The sequence below is a fragment of the Diceros bicornis genome, chromosome 14, assembly GCF_020826845.1.
Source record: "Diceros bicornis minor isolate mBicDic1 chromosome 14, mDicBic1.mat.cur, whole genome shotgun sequence".
Taxonomy (NCBI): domain Eukaryota; kingdom Metazoa; phylum Chordata; class Mammalia; order Perissodactyla; family Rhinocerotidae; genus Diceros; species Diceros bicornis.
Genome location: NC_080753.1, coordinates 55,804,834 through 55,826,869, shown reverse-complemented (window position 1 = coordinate 55,826,869; position 22,036 = coordinate 55,804,834). Strand labels below are relative to the sequence as shown.

The 22,036-nt window shown below is 38.6% G+C and overlaps 1 protein-coding gene across 3 annotated transcripts in view; it reads right to left on the bottom strand.

The window, feature by feature from the left end:
* The window catches only part of MAK (male germ cell associated kinase), a 60,771-nt gene that overhangs the window by 8,341 nt on the left and 30,394 nt on the right, over positions 1–22,036 (bottom strand). For 2 of the 3 annotated variants that reach the window (XM_058555268.1, XM_058555269.1), the window contains exons 7-12: positions 21,110–21,281; positions 19,961–20,128; positions 16,132–16,443; positions 11,602–11,774; positions 8,595–8,743; positions 1,740–1,871 (exon numbers count right to left, since the gene is read on the bottom strand). In XM_058555268.1, coding sequence (XP_058411251.1) covers positions 1,740–1,871; positions 8,595–8,743; positions 11,602–11,774; positions 16,132–16,443; positions 19,961–20,128; positions 21,110–21,281 — 1,106 coding nt within the window. The remainder of the gene's footprint in view (positions 1–1,739; positions 1,872–8,594; positions 8,744–11,601; positions 11,775–16,131; positions 16,444–19,960; positions 20,129–21,109; positions 21,282–22,036) is intronic. The other variant, XM_058555270.1, reaches the window with a different exon arrangement.

Sequence of the window (22,036 nt, the reverse complement as noted above, 5' to 3'; positions counted from 1 at the left end):
CTTTCATTGCATGATAGTTTTTCAATTGGTTTAATTATACTTTCTTCTAAAGAAAAGGCAGATGGAAAGAAAGAATGAATAATAAGGAGAATGTTTTAGCAAAAGCAGAGAAAAAATGGATTAGCTGATTAATGAAAAGATCCAGAAGGAACAGTGAGACAGTGTTCTCATGTGTGGTCACAGCTTTTGTTTGATGCTGATTGCATAGTCCCTTGGGACTCAAAGTAGGAGTCGCATCATTTGAACTGATTTGTATTTAACCAGTTGATTCAGTGGATATTATTTTAAAATAACTGAGAATAAATAAGTAAATTATAGTGCTGCAGTGTTTGACATCTCAGCACTATTAGATGGATAAGTTGAGTCTTCAAAGCACCTGGACAACTTGTCCAAAGTGTGTTGATGTCACATCAGAACACCGCAGTCAACTACTCAACTGCTACACAGTGAGCATCAAACTTTTTTGATCCAATACCACCTACATTTAAAAAAAAAGAACTCTTTACCACTTCACACTCTTTAAGCTGCTATCTAAAATTTTTCATGTTTTACAGTTCTGAAGGATGTAATTTCTGGCATACTGTAATTACAGACATAAAAAAATACTATTACGTCTCTCCTTTAAATATAATAAGTGGAATCTAAATACCATAGTGATTTTATGCCCATCAATATCGACTTAAGAAATAAATGAAATTCCTTTTTAACAGTTGGAAATGTCACATTAATCCCTTTTCTCTCTAAAATTTTATTTTCATTCATATCTCAGCTCCCAAAGTTTATCCAAATATAATTTTAGGCTTAAAAGTCTTTAAATTGATCACTCAAAAATGTGTATAAATTGAAACCTTTAAAAAAATTTCTTATAACCATAAATATATTAAAATACTTTTTTTCTGGATTAAGTTATAATTACAAGTCATTGTATATAATTAATCAAAAACGATGAATATTATAAATTTTGATTACTAAACATGGTAAGTCAGTTGTTTTGGAAATGCCTCTCTTAATGAGAAAGATGGGATCTTTTTCAAGTAGTTCATGTATACACAAATGAATACTACTTATTGCTAAAATCAGGATTCAGCATCAATTTTCTTTTTTTTTTTTTTTTCATTTTTGGAGATGGAAGCAGTGAGAAACCTTGTTAACATAAGCAGAGCTGGGAATGAAAGATGCTTTCTTACAGCTTTGCCACTATCATCTCTGAACTCTATTCAAAGTTATAGACCAAAAATCATAGTGATCTCATAAAAAATGATTTTTAATTATCTGTCAGCTAATAACCCAACTAGGTTCTTCAGTTTTTTTGAAAGTTAAGAACTGGAAACCACTTAACCTAAAAAGGATTTGTTTCCCAATCATCAGAGTTACTCACTTGCTCAACATGACACCAACATATCAAATTGTCCCTTTGACTGGCACCCCAGATACTTTACACTTTGAGGAAATAGGAAACACGCCACAGTAAACAGTGAGAAGTCTTCTTTTCTCTGGTAAAGTAGGAGAATAGAGACACCTTGCTCAGGCAGATCCACTTTAGGAAAGAATCACTATGGAAGTTGATGTCTGGCAAATGATTCCTGTAAAACTATCTGTACTCAAGAACCAGTTGGAAAACCTTTGTGTACCCTTAAGGGGATCTTGGTTGGAAGAAGGTAACTGCAAGATATTTAAAAATAAAAATCTGCAGAAGGAAAACAAGGTAAATTTATACTTTAAATGTATTCTTGCTTTACCTGCATTACTCCTTTTGAAAGCAAGTTCTGCCCCAATGGGTCCCAGTGACTTGGGAAATAACTGATTATTCCACGTATACTGGTTTATATCCTTTCCACTGGCTACCAAGGACACGTTCTTAGGATTTACACCTTAAAGAACAAAACAGTCATTTCAGAGGTGAAAGTGTGATCATAAACTTGAAGGAAAAATATATTCTACATTCAAACCAAGACCAGAAATAACTTGGCAGAGGAGAATGGAAAAAAATTTAGGTTATAGTGTAGCAAATACTTGCTTTTTAATGAAGCTAACACGATCCTAAGCCCTAAGCACAATAAGCTGGAATCCTCACAGTATATTTTATAAACATAAGATGTTTTCTATAATGCAAGTAACAATAAACATTGGACATTTCTTGCTAAATGTCTTGTAAAAATTGAGGTGGCACAAAAATTTTCTTCAGAAAGCTATTTCCATGTCATTCACTTATTTTGAGTGTCTCTGTGCCAGACCTTGAGGAACACTTAGTGTAGCCAGGAAAACGGACATGTGACCAAGAGCTCAGGGGAACCTGAGAAGTTCGGAATAGCTGGGTAAAGACTCAGCTGTAAGGCTTACTTGTATATTAGCTATAGTAAAATCTAAATAGTTACATTATTTACAATTTTCTGAAATCTGTGAAATGTGGAGTCAGCTTTGGACTTTGGTACTAGTGGTCCAAGGGAGTTGTTTTAACCTATCCTTAAGAAATTTGAAAACTTCCTGAACTTGCCTTCCTTTTACTGATAATTAAATTGGATTCAACTTATGAGACGCTAAAGACATCACACAGTCTACGTTCCTGGGTCATACACGTAGTGTTGTCTTTAGTTAGACTAGGAAAGATCCTCACTGAGGACCACCATCGCTGTAGGAAGTTAGCAACTGTTTCCAGGCACTATGAGCTTATGCTTTTCACATTTATAAAGCATATAATAATATCTCTTGTTTTGAAGCCAGAAACAAGCCTCATCGTTCTGTACCAAGCCTCAAGGTTACCAGTCCTCTAAGGAAACACTCCATCAGGTAAATAGTTTCCCTTTCTTATAGGATATAGCTCCTTATGGATTTTAGTTTCTAACAAAACACCTACAAATAGAACTATAATAAGCAATTACCTGATGATAAAGAAGATGCACTAGGTAGCAATTACTCATATTAAGAACATCTTTAAAAAAAAATTTATACAAAGAGGAAGTGCAAGGTAAGGGAAAAAACTAAAAATCTCTTTAAATGAACAGTTTTCATAAATATGGTTCAACAAAGAATGGGCCCTGAATACTTAAATTATTTTGTTAATCCAGTTAGCCTTGCAGTATCCCTAGTGTTTTTTAAGTAAATATATACACTATTGAAGATAATTGCTTTAATTCTTTCTCTTTTTAAAGATTCCAGTTTTCTTGGAAATAGACACAATCTGGAATTTTAAATTATTTACGCATTAGTTTACAAGCTTTTATTGGGTGCCTTCTATATACCAAGCACTGTGTTAGAGAGAAATAGAAATTAATATACTTCCATCCCTCGCTTCAAAGGACATTAAAAAGTCAGTTAGCAAATATTTGTTGAGCACCTGCCCACATGCCAGGTGGTGTGTGTGGCACTGGAGAAAAAGTGGTGGAAAAAACAGACCAGTTCCTACCCTTTTGGCTCTTACAGTCTGCTCTAATGAGAAGGGAGACTTGAGTAGTTGTAAATAATTAGGTGAGTAGTAGCGATGTACAAATTGTTTAGAAGAATCTGGTGCTGAGGGGGTAAATAACAGAAGCAACTAAGCCAGTCTTTCTTTAAAAAACATAATTTTAAGCTGCAGTGTGACTCATGATTAGGACTGGATGGGGGTGGGGAGGTGTGTTCCTGGGAGAGGCAACAGTGCCCGCAGCAACCCTGAGATGGGAAAGAACTCCGAGACAGTCAGCATGGACGGAGCAAGAACAAGGACTGGCACACAGTGAGGCTGGAGAGGGGACTAGGGGTCAGATCACGCAGGAATTTGTGAGTCATGTTAAGAAATTTAAAATGCAGTAGGACAGGCAAGTATAGAAATGACACAAGACATTGAAGACACAGGTGGAAGGAAGGACCGTAGTGATAAATGGGGCTCGAGAAGGAACCACAGACTAGGGTTTCAAAAGTGCTATGGAGTGAGCCCCTCCTCCTGAGCCAGCTTGGTGGCATCAATTCACGCAAGAGTCCTGGTTCTGGGAGCAGGGAGTGAGACCAGAGGGCACCACTGAGAGGTCGTTAGTGCTTCCATTGCATACTGTGTTTGCAACCACCTTGCGATAATTAAGTACCTAAGGCTTACAGGGTTAGCTGATAGATGACTGCAGTCCCATTGTAAGTAACAGAAAACAGAGTCTCAAAGTCTTGCTCCAGTACACAGCTGGTCAGTAGCAGGTCAGTAACTATGACTCTTGCATCTGTCTCCCTGAAGGCCAGTGTCACAGATCTGCCAATCCTTGTAGTATAATGTCATGCTGCCCTGAAATTATATGGTACATTTCTAGAGCTCCCATGATCCTAAAGGTTGATGCTTTTTTTTAATTTTTTTTTTTGCTGAGGAAGACCGGCTCTGAGCTAACATCTATGGCCAATCCTTCTCCTTTTTTTTTCCCCTTTTTCTCCCCAAAGCCCCAGTAGATAGTTGTATGTCATAGCTGCACATCCTTCTAGTTGCTGTATGTGGGACGCGGCCTCAGCATGGCCGGACAAGTGGTGTGGCAGTGCGCACCTGGGATCCAAACCCAGGCCGCCAGTAGTGGAGCGCGTGTACTTAACCGCCAAGCCACAGGGCGGGCCCCAAGGTTGATGCTTAATAAGACCTTTTATGCTTGGCTTTATGGCAAAAAAGAGAGCCCCCAAAGATATTATTCTTTTTTATTCCTAAAGATATACAATTATAAAAGTAACTTTGGATAGCAAAAGTCAAGGATCACTTCTTATTTGGGTCTCTATCCTCTGCATTCGCTGGGTCATGATAGGTACTCAATAAATGTTTGTCCAAGTGACGGAACTGAGCTCAATTCTGGTTTCAAATCTCACCTCGCTCTAGAGGGCCATCTTCAAGTCAAAAAATGCCAGTAGGGTAACAGGAAGGCTCAAGTTTAGGTTTCAAACCATTCTTTCTCATTTTGAGTCTATTTCTTAAGTCTCCAACACAGCCATGCTTCTGATCCAAAGTAATTTGCAGAATTTGTTAGATCTTTCTGGTTAAAAAGGTAATGATCAGATGGGTCTCAAATATCCAGAAATATGTTCCTGAAAACCCCATTAGGGAGCAGAACTATGAAAGCAGTGCGCTTTGGATCCATTTATCCTCTGACAAAAATTTCCAGTAGCCTTTTCCACCACCAGAGGGCTCACTTCTACAGGTTAGGTAAAATACTGATTTGCAACATTTCAGTGAGTGAAATGTACTTGATTTTTTTGTTGTTGTTAAATAGGGAAAAGTGTCCCTCATGAATCTGTGTTTTGGAAACTTTCTTACATCCCTACTTTTGCAGTCAGGTCAGAACTCCCTCATGGTTTCAACACCAAAATTTACAAACCTACTGGTATCTAGACAGAGATTACAACACAAGTATCTTTGCTCTTTTCAAAAGTGCACCCCATCTCTTACAGTCTTAATTCCAACGCTTCTCACCTTCTGAAGGACTTCAATCCCTCATCCATTCCCCTCCTCTCCTGCACGATCAATCCCTCCCTCTGAAAGCGATCATTCCTATCCACATGCAAACCTGCTCCACAGTCCCAGAGTCACCACTGTTGAAGCGTCCCCCTGAACCCCGCTCCACTGTGGCTCCATTTCTAACCTCCTCTTCCCAGCACAATGCCTCCAGAGAGTGGTCGACATTGTCAGTCACCAGTTTCTCACTTCTCACCACTTTTCAACCCACTCCAACCTAGACCTCCCTCACCATTCCAGACGGAAACTGCCCATCGAGGTCAGGATGTCTCCACTGTCACACTTAATCAGACTTTTCTATCCCTTCTTATCCAGCTGCTCAGCAGCAAACAACTCTTTCAGGTAAACTCTCCCTTCTCGACCCCTGGAAACCACCTTTCCTCGTTCCCCCTCATCTGTCTGACTGCTTCCTTTCCCCTTTCTGAGCTCCTTCTCCCTACCGGTACCACTGCTCCCTCACAGTCTCTCCACAGGGGATACTATTCAATCCATAGATTTGAATACTGTCTGGGGGTCAGCTGGAGTCTCCCAAATCTGCTACCTTGGGCCAGATCCCTCCTCAGCATTCCTGGTTCTTCCCTCCGACTGCCTGCTTGGCTTCTCCACACTGGAATGTTCACAAGCATCTCAAATGTAACAGCCCCCAGACAGCACTGACTACCTCTTCCCCACCCAATCCTCTTCCTCCTAAGTCTTCCCTGTCTCAGAACACAGCACCACCATCCACCCAGGATTCAAGCCCCAAACTTACTTTTCCCTTATTTTCCACCAACATCCATCAGCAAGTCCATTTCCAAAATATATCAAGAGCCCATCTCCCTCTAAATCATCATTATCTTTTCCCTGGAGGACTGCAGGAGCTTCCCAACCAGCCTCCCCACTTCTAGCCTTGCCCTCATGTAATCCATTCTTTACACAAAGAGTCTTTTTAACACACAAGTCACGTTTCACTCACCTCCTGAAGTCCTCCCCAAGGCCTCCATTGGACACAGGATAAAACCCACGTTCCGTCCCCTGCCCTCAAGGTGTGTATCATCTGAACCCTGCCAGCTTTCCCCACCTCATCTTACACCACTCTCCCCCGAGCCCATTAAACTCCGAACGTGCAGCCTTTCGTTCTGTTTCTCAAATAAGCCAACGTCTTTTCCACCTCTGTGTGAAACATCTTTTCTCAGCTCCTCACATGACTTCCTCCTTCTCATCTTTCCAGTATCAGCCCAAATGTTATGTAATCAAGGATGCCCCCCCCGCCCCTCCAAGTAGTCATACTCAAGTTCATCTCCCTGTAATAGTGATAAATAGCACTTATCACTACCTGCCAATTTTCTTTTTCTCTGTCTCCACTAGAACGTAAGCGCCTGGAGAGCAGGGACCTCATCTGTCTTGTTCAATGCTATATATATATATAATCAATGCCTAGACTAGTAAGTACCTGGCACATATTAGGTAATAATATTACTGAGTGAATGAATAAAGCAAATGAATGAATCAACAGAATCAACAAATGAATGCTCATGCTACCCACGGGTCCTAGAATGTTTTCCCTCTTCTTCTGCATGGGGAAATGCTGCTCATCCATTAAAAAACAGCTGACTCACCTCCTCTGTAAAGGCTTTAAAAAAACCAAAACAAACATTTAACCCACTTAGATCTGTGGATACCCAGGGTCATGGTTTTAGCTCTGCCCTTGATACTTCATGCCAGTCTCTTCAACTTCTCTTAAATAGGATAGTATCATCCTCCTTACTAACCAGCAGAGAAGTGCAGTCCTAAAAGCTTGATTTGTGCTTCCTAAGTTTATTTCAACTTAGTCAACACCTGTGGCTACACCTCTGCACCACTATGCCTTCTGTTTTCTATCCCAGTCATTTCTAAACCCTTTCGTCAGTTTCATTTTGTTCTCACTTCAATTATTTACAACAGGAGTGGATCCCTATTAGATTCCTAGAACTGAAATTTATATGGTTGCCTAAAAGGTATACAGAAAAATGTGTTATGCATCACCCTCTTGCTAACAATCCAGTCTCAACCTTTTCTCTCATCTTCCTTATCCCTTCTCCCAAACAAGCTCCTGGGAAATGAAGACTAGGGCTTACTTTTGGAGACTCAGATGTGAAAAGCAAATCTTTCTCAGATGAATGCAATGGCCTGCTTCCTACATTCAGAAAGCTGTAAATGACCATGCCCACAAAAGCACAAGAGAAAAAGATCATTTCCTCCTCTTGTTGGACTAAAGATATATCTGTACAGATAGTTTAGAACATGATGATTTAAAAATTGATTCCCTTTTAGAGCAACTTGAATTTTAAACTTTTCTTTTTAAAGTGGATTTTGAGGAGAAAATTCTACTTGCAGGCACAATATAACTCCCCACCATCTGTCTAGATCTTTCTCCTAAGCTCCAGATTCACGTGTCCAATTGTCCATTAGATAGATCAACTCAGAGGTTTCATAGGCATCCCAACCTCAACTCCTGGTTCTCTACCTCCTATCCTCTCCTAATCTTCCCTTTCTCAGTTAAAGTCACCACCATCCACTTGATTGCCAAGTCAAAAACCCAGATGCCAACACTGATTCATTCCATCTTTACCATCACCCATGCTAATCTATCAGCAAGTCCTATCAGTTCCACTACCAGATACATCTAGATTTTATCTGCTTCTATCTACGCTTTCTATCTACTATGGAACAAGCCATTACTCTCTCTATCTGGACATATGCAGTGGCCTCTTGACCAGTCTCCTTGTCTCTCTTGAGCACCTAGCATGCTCTACCCAGCAGCCAGAATGATCTCTCAAAAATGGAAATCAGATCATTTACGAAACAGTATAAAATTCTACAATTTTATAAACTGTTGTAATGGGGATGCAGAATTGTTTTAATAAAATTTAGCATTTACTAAAGGCATAGCTTTGGTGGGTGAGGGTGGCATTTTTTTGAAGCACATTCTTCCTCTTGATTTGGGGCTACAGGCTTCACAGACGCAGGAGGTCCAGAAAAGCACTTGGTGACAAGGCTGAGCCAGCAAAGAGCACTGTGATTGTCCTTTTCATTTCACTGGTGCCCTTTCTGCAGATTCCAAGATACTTGAGCCTGGCCTATCTCTATTCTAGTTAGCAGTAAACACTTGATTTTCTCTACTTACCTGGAAGGTATCTTGATTGTTTCAAGTAGTACTGTTTAGCTGTTGAAGCAGTTGACAATTCAGAATCAGATTTTAGGGAAATAGCAGCAGGTACGCTCTTGTTTTCCCCTGGTGAGTGGTTGGAGCCTGAGGGGACTGACTCTGGAAGCCTTGAAAGTCAACATAAGGTAGCATTACAGCATGAAGAATGAGAAGATGACAGGTACCATGTTCTCACCCACCCTCTGCACATCTTTTCAAATGTGGTCAAGGTGACCTCACTTCAGTGGTTTCCATCAGAGTCCTTTGACTGATAGGAACACTAAATGACAACCTTTCTCCCCAGTAGATATTAGGCAGTGCATAAAATCATTTCTAATTTAGATATTATGTGACAGACAGCTTTGTCACAGAGCAGCAAGTTGCCTGTGTGTGTTTCTATCTTTCCTGCAACTGGTGCAGTTGTGGATTTATAATGTGGAAGATGGCATGTTGAAAGGGAAGACAATCATAGCCCCTTCACCTGTCTACTAAAGCAATGGATAAACAGGAAGGTTGTTTGGGACCCCCTTGGGGACTGACACTGGCTTGGTTGGCCCTCCGAACTGCTGGCTAGCCCAATCCGCTTTGTGGTAGCCCTAGACACAGGTAGGCCCCCTTCATTAGAAACAGCCGCACCCATTTCTGGTTTCTTTCCCTTCCCCTCAGCCCATTGTAGTTATACCAATTGTGGAAATTCTACCCATTTTCAAAACTGCTCACTCTAAAAAGACTTTCCTGTCCTCCTCAAAGTGGTCTGCCCATAAACCGACTCTTAGAGCTCCTTGCAGCTCCTTCATTAGTGGCACTTAATACACACTGTCTTGTGTTATAGGTACTTGAAGTCTTATTACTGCTGCTGTACATTTGATGGGCTCAAGACTGACCATGTCATGTTCATACCTTTGCTTAATACCAACTAGGTGTGTAGTAAATATCTACCGAGTATGAATATAAATAGCTAGCTTTTGTTCACTTAAAAAAAGACAATGTTAAGTAAAGGTTTTACATTTAGTATTTGGTACTTTGTATTCTTTATGGGGAAGCCCAGGCTGCCTGAGAAACTGAGCAGAGAATTGCAGAGTTCATTCAGTTCACCAAGTATTTGACCTCCTATAGCTTAAGTGGTAGTGTGGTGCAGATGAGAGAGAGAGCATTTGAATTAAGCCTCATCTGACCTTGAGCAACCTATTTATTCAACCTGAGTCTCAGTGTCCTATTCTGCAGATACTTTTATTGGAGTATGAAGATTATAAATAAAATTTACATAGGTGCTTAATAAGTGGTAGTATATTAATAATAATTATTATTATGTGTCTATATTGTATAAGGACATTTAATGATATCAAAAAATAAAAATAAAAGAAATATCTACATTAAAAATTCATTGTCAAACAGGTTTTCTAAAGAAATTTCAAGAGAAAAGGAATAATTGATGTTGAAGAAGTTTACCAATTGTTCCCTTGCCAGAACCAAATACATAGACTACAAACTGGATCTTAACTATAGGTTTTGATTCAAACCTCTTCCTTCCCTAAAAATATACGATAAAGTTCAGCTGGAATTAGAATGACATGGGTTTAAAAAAAAAGTTTTCAAGTCATCTACATACTACACCAACGGTCTTCAAATTCTTGCTCCCAGATGCAAAGAATTGTTTGGAAAAAAACACAACTGTGTAGCTCCCTGCACATATTTAAGTTGACATCTATCGTTTTTCATCATAAATTAAATAATTCTATTTCTTGTTTTTTGTTAATAGCAGATAGAAAACAGTAAATAATTTATAAGATGAAACATTATGAGGATTGACTGTAATTGGGGTATTTCTTGGTATGACTTGATAAAGTAAGCTGTAACTACCTTATTCTGTAAAACACTCTGAATCTTAAAAAAGTCATGTATAATTTATATCCGTAGGTTTTGAAAAATCAGGTGGTTTTACAGAACATTCTAGTAATTTTAAAAGAATAAGTATCACTAGGCTCTGGTGCTTCAGTGGTTCTGAATCTCCATGTTTTCCAACACAGGCTAATATACCCTATTTCTAAAGCAAGGTTTTCCCCTTAAGAAAAATATGTATATGACAAGGAACAACAGAAAGCCTTTGAGTTGAAGGTGCCAGTCTTCTGATTTCTCCCTTTTGTTTAACACCTCAAAGGTTGTTACATCCGAATGCCATGCAAGAGGTGTAACTTTCTGGCATGAAGTGGGAGGGGGATTAAGCAGGTTTGTTCTCAAGTTCAGTACCTATGGAACTTGAGGATCTGGAAACTGACTGACTAAGAATTATCTGAGCTTGTGTACTGCTTAGAGTCTTCATGTACCTTCAAAAGTATGTGTACCACAAAGTGAAGACTTCTGCACTATACAGTGCCCAACAGCTATTAGATACATAGATACTCATGCCACATCTTTTCTCCCTCTTCTCTTCTGTTCCAAAGAGGAAAAAAAATGAAAATATTTTTCCAAAATGTTCACCAAGAATTAACCCACCCTCACTTCAAAGTTGAATAATGTACTAATGATGATTCAACTTATAAAAAGAAAAGGTACTGCTAGAGATATTAAACTTCCAGAAAAAGTTCAGGAAATGATCAGAAAAGTTTAGAATAGCAAGCAAACAAATAATTGAATCTGAACACCATCAGAGGAAACCATCACTTTTGTAGATTGTGCTTTGCTTGCTGCAAACAGGCAAGTGAATTTCAAAATGGTGATCATAATTCAACAGGGCACACTAAAAATTTAACAAGAACCCCTCCCTCCACACACATGCAACACTCAACCACTAGTACTGAGAATCACTACTGTGAGAAGTAAAGATTCTTACCTTTTCAGAGGTTTGCATAGAGATTTGGGTTTTGTGGAAAAAAACAATATTAAGCTACTTATTATCTTTTAATATCTACATTCATTTATATTTAATGAGGAAAATAAAGTTGATACATGATAAAAATACATTTTCCCGAGGAATTTGAAATCTTACCGAAATGGAGAATCTTTTTTCCTCTTTTCTTTGAAAACACCCATGCTTGGCTTCTTGGAATGGGAAGCTCCAAAGTCACAGTCTTCAAACTCTTCCCAACCTTCTCCAGACTTGAACACAGTCTGACCCCAACGCCTCCTAGCAGTTTTATGACCCAGTGTGCCATTTGGCTTCTGTAGTGGAAAATCATTACCATCTTTAATCATCTGCTGAATGCCTTTAATGCACAAGCTATTATATTTGATACCAAGAGTCTCCATTCTCAAGGAGCCTTCCATATAGTTAAGAAGATAACATATATACACATTTAAAAGTATTAACAAAAATAGGTAGCACATGCTAAAAATACAATAGGAGTTCAGAGGGAGCAGAGCTCTCTGTGAACTTGGGCTGGGGGGAGACTTGAACACTTAGGAACAGAACTGACTCTTCATTGATGTGTAATTTAGAAAACTGCCATGTGTGACACTGTCTCTTTGAGCAAGTGATTTAATTTCTCAAAGCCTTAGTTTCCTCCTCCTTAAATGGGGATATGCAGTATTTATCTAAATATCTAACTTAGCGTTTCTGAATTTAATAGTAAAATATATTGAAAGTCCTTAGGACAGGGCCTAGCACGAGTTACTAAATGTTAGGTAGTATTGTTATTATTTTGATTGTTATTATTATTATTCTAGAGTTTGGAAGAGGAAATGTATAAACTATAGCTTTTTAATACAAAAGTGCCAGAGTATGTTCCAGGAAGAAAGAAGAGACTAAGTTTATCAAAGCAGACGGTCGTGCTGGGAGTAGTGGAGGATAGGATTGCAAAGACAGACTAATGCTAGAGTCTGAAGGGCCTTCAATGTCTGCCTAAGGGGTTGCAGCTACCCTATGGGCAATGGAGAGCACTGGATGTTTCTGAGCTAAAAAGTGATGAGCTAAAGGCAGCATTCTAGAAAGGTCAGGCTCTTCAGATAGGAGTCCTTTGCAGTTATAGTGGCATGCAGTGACAAGGGCAACAGATTCTTAGTGGTTGGAATGCTCACGGAAGAATACATTTGCTATTAACAAGGAATAAAAGGCCTGGACTTTGTATCTATCTGAACAGAGGTCAAAGGAGAGTGTGGCAGACACTGCCAGGTGCCCACTCAATAGCCCTTCTCCCCTGCTTCCTTACTAATAGATTTTGTTCAGTGCAACAATGTACCCAGTTAAAACACCTGAAATCCCAGCCTCCTTTGCAGCTATATGTAGCCATGTGACACGATCTGGCCAGTGAGCTGTCAGTGTGAGTCTATTGGGAGGGGCTTCCTGGAGAGCCATTTTTAGACTCCGCTGGCATGCGCCAGTTGTCTTTTACTCCTCCCCCTTCCAGAATGTAGATGCAACCCCAAAGGAGAAGCAGCCATCCTGTGGCCACAGGAATAAAAGCTGCCTGCTAAGGGTGGTGGAACAGGAAGACTGAGGCAGTCTGGTTCCTTTTACAAGCAGTACCATGGCGGGCTTGCCCACCACCTGACTTCTTGTTATGTGAGAAAAACAATCCCTATTGTTTAAGCCACAGTGGTCAAGTTTCTGTCAAAAATCACTGAATATAATTCTAATGGACACAGAGAAGGAAAGGCAGGGATGACTTTAAAAATTTGAGCCTGATTATCTCAGAATGGTGGCTCTATCAACAGAAATAAGGAATGAGGAAGAAGACCTGGCTGGTGGCAGACAATGAGATGGTTTTCTACAAATTTACATGGGGTGGTTTTGGGGCATGTAATATGAAAAATCCAAAAGGCAATTGACAATTAGGGAATTTGGAAGCAAAGTCAGCAGATACAGCTATGTTTGGAGCAAGATGATGCTTTAAGAATGGATATGCTATTGCTTGCAGCTGATCGTGTCATGATGGATGATGACAAAAAGTAGTATCTGCCAACTTCTATTATACTATTGTTTTATTTGTCTGGAAGAATGAGCTCTAGGCTAAGGAGAAAAAAAAAGACCTAAAGTCCCAGATGAGAAGAGTTAATCAAAAGTTATCTACTGAGCTGAGTTCAAGACTCTTATTTCAGTTGAAGTGTATTTTAGGGCACCGATGCTGTATGCTGCTGAACAATGCCAGTAATGTCAAGTAGTCTTGTATATCTGAGAAGACCAGAAAAGGGCAAATATAAATAATTTTTAAAGTAGAAGGTGGATTTTTGCAAACTCCACATTAATAGGTTTGGTATAGGATGAGGGCCAAAATTCTAAAATCAGTCATTAAAGGGAAAGTTTTTGAGCACTAAGGGAAAAAAAGTGGTAGATCATATAGGCCACCATTTTTCATAAAGGGCAATGAATACATGTAGTCTATATGGACTTTAGCAAAGTAGGTGACAGGGTCTTTCATGCTATCAATGAAATGAAGTAATGAAAGGACAACATAGGTGGATCAGTACTGCAATGGACTGAATATTTGTGTCCCCCAAAATTTATATGTTGAAATTTATATGACCCCCCCCCACAAAATTTATACCCCAACTCCAATGTGTTGGTATTTGGAGATGGGGCCTTTGGGAGGTAGTTGGGGATTAGATGAGGTCATGAGGCCCTCATGATGGGATTAGTGCCCTCATAAAGAGAAACCCCAGAGAGCTTGGTTTCTCTCTCCACCATGTGAGGACGAAGCAAGAAGGTGCTGTCTACAAACCAGGAAGAGGGCTCTCACCAGGAATCAACTTCCCAGCCTCCAGAACTGGGAGAAAATAAATTTCTGTTGTTTAAGTCTATGGAATTTTGTTATGGCAGCCCAAGCAGACTAAGACAAATACATAGTTCAAAAATCTGACCAGGAGTACTGATTAATGGATCAGTGTCAATCTAGAAGGTTCTAGTGGCCTGCTCAAGGGCTCTGTGCTATTGTTCATCATGAAGATACAGGAGAAAAAAACAAAGGAACAACTAAACGAATCCACAGCTGGCAACAAGCTGGACAGAGTGGTTAGTTAAACTGAGAAGACAAAATAAGGGTTCAGAAATACTTATTAGAAACTTGAGAGGTAAAAGTAAGGTCTTGCAACTTTTTGAATCCTAGAGCTCAGATATATGAGAGGTACAGAATATGTGATTTGGCAGAAGCACTTGTAAAAAGATTTAGTAATTTTAGTTGACAGAATGCTCAATCCCAACTCTGGAATTGACTGGCTATCTAAAAATTTAGGGCTAGGTTACTGGGTACTTTAACTTAGTGAATGTATACAGGGGACCTAGTATAGTGCATGGCACTTAGTAGCTATTCAATAAATATTAACTTCCTTTTCTTCCCTCTCAATATGAGTCAACATTTGATGTGCCTTCCAAGAAAAAACAAAAACAAAAATGTGATCCTTGGTGGTACAAGTGAACATATGGCTCTGGAATGTTGGAGGTGATTCATCCTGTTTTATGCTCCCTACCCACTGTCTGCTGTTAACTCTGGCAGCTTCATTCTAAGTGGGGAGCAGGTTGTGAGGGGACTCAAAGGCTCCTTCAGACTTGACTCATTCATTGGTGAATGATGTCATATGTGGAGCACGTGAGGGAATAGGAGATGTTTCTCTTAGAGTAAAAAGGGAGATAATACAGGGGCTATTTTCAAATATTTGAAAGGTTGCCTTTCTAGAAGACTTACAGGAAACTACAGAACACCAGATTTTAGCTCAGTATAAGGAAGAACTTTCTAACAGTGAGAACTGCCCCAAAGATGATGTGGACTCCTCAGGACCCTGTAGTTCAGAAATAGTGTGGACAATTACTCATTCATTCAACAGATATTTGCTGAGAATTTACCATGTACCAGGCACTGTTCTGGGCTCTGGGTCTATACTGATAAACAAAACAGACAAACATACCTGACCTCGTGGAGCTTACATTCTAGTAGGAAGAACCAGATGATAAACAATACACATAAGAAACAAGTAATTAACGGTATGTTAGAATGCAATTAGTGCTATTGGGGGCAGGGCTTACTTCTATGAGGATGGCAGGACTGGATAAGGAATTAGACACAGTTTCTTTAAGATCTCTTTCAGTCCTAAAATTCCCATAATGCAAATACACTTGGGAGTATACATCTCGAGGAGACAGCTAAAATAATACGGCACTTGACAAGCTCCCTGAACTGAACAAAAGAAATAGGAAGTTTTATACTATGCCTGACACTTAAAAAACCCATTCTGTTCATGTTCGTTAGCATTTAAAAACAGTATAAAATTACTGTTAAAATCCTTAAGATTTAGGATCAGTTCTTTTAAGTACCAGATTCTTTTCAATTCTTTCTTTGAATTCTTTTGCATCCAAGTAACTGTTAAAGTCCATAGCATGCAAACTTGATTACTTTCATTCTGAAAGTTTTTCTTTTTATAAATCATATTAGAGTTTTAATTTATCTCATGCCAAGCTCCTGCCAGAGGAAGCAGGAGCTTTAATGTAGAATAATCTTTTATATCTTCCCAACATTTTTAGAAATGCCTAGAAAGAAAATTCTAACTGAACCAAACTGTTGCCTCTAAAGAGTTACTGTGGGCTACTTACGGCTGGCACGTTTTTGACGATACTTGGAAATAGTGTCTGCGGCTGTTTCTGTTGACTCTGCTGCTTTGGCGCTGGCTGGGTGCTTACGTTCTGCGGCGGCTGGATACACTGCAGTGGCTGGTGGCTGTTTTTCAGCTGGGGCTGTCCGACAGTCTGATCATTTATGTCTGGCAGAGGCTTAGGTTCTAGATCAACTAAAGACGGCTTCAAGTCTAGGGGTCGCACCTGCTTAGTTAAAGACGGTTTCGATTCCAGATGATGTGAGGAAGGGCCTAATACTTGACCAACTTGAAAATACGGGTGTTTCAATGCCTATAAAAGCATGGAAATAACAAATGGAAAATGATTTCTTTTAAATATACTGCACATAGACTACTGTCAGGCGCTGGGCTAGGCATGTATCACTAGCCTAGGTTAGCTTCAAAGAGTTAGAGAACATCCAGTTTTCCCTTTATGTGGGGACTGTAAAAAGATAACCAGGAAAAAATGATGTGAGAAATAAATTTCATTCAAAAAAGTTAAAAAGTACGTTAATAGGAAGAATGTAAAACTCACTTGTCATTTTAAGATTCAGGCAAAGCAACTGTTCTACTTATTTAAAGCTTTTATATGGAAAAATCTAACTTATCAGCATTTGCTAAATTTGATGTGATTAATTCAGACTGAAATGCTAGATCCCGATAATGAGAGTCCATCCAAAGGCACTAAGAAATGAATTAAGAAAACCTTCTACATAGTTTATTTAAAATGATTAACTATAACATTATGTAAAATTCAGGGCTACTCTTAGCCTAAGTATAACAACATACCTACCAGCAACAAAATATTCTAAGAAAGGAGATTACAAACACATATGTGTATCGATATACCAGCAAAGAGCAGATATTTATGAGAAGAAAATATAAAAATACTAATTAAAAACAATCACTGTTTGAGTTTTAACTAGACCAGTCACCCAAGTGGTGCTATTGCATGGAGGGACCCTGATGACTGTCTGGTGACACGTCTAGAGCAGTGTGGTTCTCAACTGGGGGTGATTCTGCCCCTCAGGGGACATTTGACAATGTCTGGAGACATTTGTTATTATCACAACTTGGGGGGTGGGAGGTGCTACGGGCATCTAGGCATGCTGCCGGAAACACTGCTCAACATCTTACAGTGCACAGGACAGCCCTCCAACAAAGTGTCTGGTCAAAAATGTCAGTAGTGCCGAGGTTGATGAAACTTTGTCTAGAGAAGTTCTGAAGCCTTCTGTGCAGCTCAGCTGTGGATATTGATCCCCTTATCAGTATCATATGCCCGGAGAGAAGAGGGACGTTCCCAGTCCTGCTGTTTTTTTAGGGAGGTGGGGAAGAGGGGGGCTCCTTAAGATAGCCAAACCCTGTTCCCCTGCACCACCTGCCCTGAGCCAGTTCCCACCTATGTGTGAGCATAGCCCTGATCTACAGGTACCTTATTCTCAGGTGTGTAAGGGCAGATTCTAGAGGGACAGAGGCAGCTCTGTACATGGTCCCTGTATCCTACAACTTCACCTCTCCCTAGCTAGGTCTCCTTGCTTCCACTAAAAAGTAGGGCTATGAAACAGTGGACAAAAAAGAGGTTAAGGGCAGAGAGCTATATTTTGGCGAGGTGGTAAGAGTTTTTATTCTAAGATGTCTCCTACCACAACTGATGTATGTGCTAATTACATTAATATTGCTAAGAGGAACTTGACCAATATAGACGATTTAAATACATCAGTACCTGACACACAGAAGGCACTTAAATTCTAAATTAAGTCACATTAATCAATAATCCTAAATTAATAATGCATATTTTGGAGCTAGAACCTTCATGAATGTGTTTTGTAATTTCAAACCTTCATCTGTAACAACTTTTCCCCTTTAAGATATCAGCTATTATCCTTCAAGAAGAAGAGAATCTTTAAAAAAATGATAATTTGTTTTCCTGTTTATTAAGGAAATATTTGATCATTGCATAGGGTAAAGAATGTATAGAAAGTTCTCAAGAAGAAATTAAAATCATCTCTAATACCAACACCAAGAGATAACCACTGCTCACATTTTGATGTTTTTCTTTTCAGTATTTCTTTCTAGTCATATAACATGTATATATTTTTAATAAAGTCATAGCATAGGTATATAGTATTATAGCCTATTTTTAAACTTAGCATTTGAGCTTGAGAAATCTTGAAATGGTTACTTTAGTTTTAAAAATTACATTTTTAATGGTGGCAAAATAGTCCATATTAAGGATGTATATACTTTGTTTCCTTGAAAAGATTTAGGTTTATACTTCCAATAGCTTTGAACATCTTTGGGCATAAATCTTTATCCAACTTTCTGATTCTTTTAAAGTTTCTTTATATACATTGCAAAACTGCTTTCCATTACTTAGAGAAATAGCCTGTAAAGTGTTTTTGCTTTTTGCTAATTTGATGGATAAAAAATAGTATTTCATTTTTATTTGCATTTTATGATAATGAACAAGGGTTGAACATTTAAAAAATATTTTTAGTAATTTTTGTTTCTTTTTCTGTGATTTTTTTTCATGTCTCATGCCCACTTATCTTTTTAAGGTAAATTTTAAAGACTTTTATTATATTTTTATTACAAAAGTAATAAATGTTTAGAAACATTAGAAAATAGCTGTCATACTTGTTAAAAAGAATTCTCACTTTGTCTTTTCAATTTTAAGATTTTGATATAAGAGAAAAATTAATTTTTATGTGATCAAATCTTCTGAGTTTTCCTTTTGTGGTTTCTTCTCTACTGTTATACCCATCTGTTTCTTACCTTGAGATCAAATATTCACCTGTGCTTTCTTTACTTTTTAATAGTTTAGTCCTCCTTCTCATTATTTGAACCTTCTATGATTTATTTGTAAAGTGTAGTGAGAGGTAAGAACCTAAATTTACTTTTTCCCTAAGAGTTAACTCAGTGTCCCAGGAACATTCACTGTCCCCTCCCCGCAATGTGTGGTGCCATGTTTACCTTACGCTCACTTAACAGCTTCTGCAACCCTGAGCTATTTGTCAATTTGTATGCTAGTACCTTCACTGTTGTAATTACTATCACTTTACAGATTATTTTAATATTTGATAGGGCAAGCTGTCAGCCCCTACCACCATCCTCCAATTACTTATTCAAACCTGTCCTGAATATTCTTTCCCATTTGTTCTTCCAGATGACCTTTAGAAAACATTTTCTCAAGTTAAATTTTTAAAAAGCCAAATAAGTTTTTGGTAATTTTAATACTGAATTTATATTTAAATAATAACAATACAACAAAGCTTATTATGACTTTTGAAATTAAGCTCTTTTTAATTTAAGCCCATGGTTTTAGTTGAAAACCATGGTGTTTTAAAGACCATGAGAATTGAGATACATTTGAGGTCTAGTCAGTCACAAAGGAGCCAGCATGGGTGCCACGTGCTGCCCTCTTGTGGGAGCCCGAGAGTGAACAAGAGTCCCCAAACCATCAGGAAAGAAAGCTTCAGAAAGTCAACTGTATTGTATAATTGAAGAAATGCGTTTTTCCTGCCCATGACAAGTTTCTTCCTAACTAGCTTGTCACATGCCTGCATTTTTATCATTAGAGATGTGTTCCTTTCAGCTTCACCTTCATAGGTTACTCATGTGAAACACAACACACGGAAAATCATTGGATTGCTATTTTTGCAATTCTCCCAAGGGTCTAATATGCCTAGAAATTAATTCATTATATATACTGGATGCCTTGGAGCTTTAGGGCTTTACAAATGAAAATGTCCCTAATATTGTAAAACCTCAAAATTTAGAAAAAAGTATACCAAGGAGATTCATTTTACCTGGCTTGCTGTTGGGCGTTTCTTTGGATCCCAATTCAGCATTTCAGTCATAAGCTGAATAGCTTCATTACTGGCATTGGGAATAAGGGTTTTTAAGTTTATAGGAACACACTGGGGAAAGCGGAAATTCATAGAGGATGCAAGCTGGTACCCTTCTGGCCAGTCACTCTGTTTAAGGAATACGGGGGGGGGGGGGGCAAAAAGAGAATTGGTTTTAGTAATCAATTTAAAAACATAATAATATAAAAATCATTTGTGTGTGAAAATTTTAATGTTGATTCACATAAATAAATGTGAGAATGAAATACCAGATCACATATACAATTTAGTGCTACAAACAGTATAGAAAGAACATTGAACTGAGGGTTAGGAAAAAACGAGAAAGCACTTCTATAAAGTTCAAAATGTTAAGCTCTTGTCTGGTATTTGGATCTTGATGATGATGATGATTCCCAGGTGACTTTGAACGAATAAGGACAAGTGCTTTACAAAGAGGCTGATTATTACAAAGATCCTCATTCTATGGTGTGCATTGCATCCAGTGTTAAAAACTGCACAGAGCCAGGAAATGACAATTATGTTAAAACTTTAATAGCTATATTTACTTTTCTAATGTTAACTATAAGGCACATACTAATTTAATTAGAATGTAATTATATATACTTAAATATATTAAGTACATCTCAGAAAGTAAGGTCTAGCTGAATGCAGTAGTTGAAAAGTACTCAGTTCAAGAAATCAAATATCCACGGCAGAGGTATATAAAAGGAAACGAGAAAATAAGGCCTAGGACACCTGAGGTTAATGAGCTGATGCCAACGGACATTCACAGAGCAAGTAGGAAAGAGTCTAACCAAGGGTGTCTACATAGGCATCAGCTGGTCATCAACTCAAAGTTAAATACTATATAGAATCCCAAATATAGAGTATTTTTCCTTAGGTTCTTAAAGAAAGGTAAACACCTTTCTTCTTCAGTCTGGTGGGATTCTGGCTTCTTGTAATCCTCATCCCACCCAATAAAAAAAAATTAAGGATTATAAGAAAATTAACCATTAAATCATAAGGCTATTTGAAAATGAAAATATCAGATAGCTAGGCAAAAGTTATAAATAATCAAAAGTTATAACCAGGTAAGACAAGAGTACTTACTTTTTTGGGAGTCCCTAAAACTTGGCAAATCTTAAAGATTTCATCGACCTCACTTGTCCCTGGGAAAAGTGGTCTTAATGTATACAGTTCAGCCATTATACTCCCAACAGCCCACACATCAATGGGAGAGCTATAAACTGAGGATCTCAATAAAACTTCAGGAGCACGATACCTATGAAAATAAAAACAAAACAGGCTATTTTGATTGTCGTTTCAAAGATGGAGTGGCAGCAGGATTCTGTTCTGTTGGGTCATGCATTTCAATCAAGGAACAGGTATTAAGTGCCTTCTGTGCATCAGGCATTTGTACAACGTGCTGGGGTTAAACTGGACATAACACATTTTTCCTGACTACAAACACTTAGTGGGGCTGGAAACAAAGTCATGCACCACATAACAATGTTTCAATCAATGACGATCTGCATATACGCCGGTGGTCCCATAAGATTAGTACCATACAGCCTAGGTGTATGGTAAACTATACCATCTAGGTTTGTGTAAGCACTGCAGGGGAGAAAGAAATTTTCCTCTACCCTTGGGTTCTTCTGGCTGATCTGAGAATTCAGTTGACATGAGATAGACTAATAGGAGAAAAACAAACAAAAGTTTAGTAACTTGTACACATAAGAGAAACCCAGGAAAACCAAGTAACTCACCAAAATGGCCAAAGCCCTCACCTCAAATACCATCCTCAGCTAAAGACAAAAGATGTTGGGGGTGGGGACAGTCAGGGACTTCAAAGGGAAGGAAAGCAATTCACAGGTAGGTGAAAAGGAGCAAATGTTTCAGAAAACAAGTGTTTGGCCAACAGAAACAGAAGAACACAGAGGGGACCCCAACAAACAGGCTTTTCTGGGTTCCTCCCTGTCTACCACCTAGTTCATGTGATGCTAGGGTGATAGCTCACTTCCTGAGACAGGTTTTATT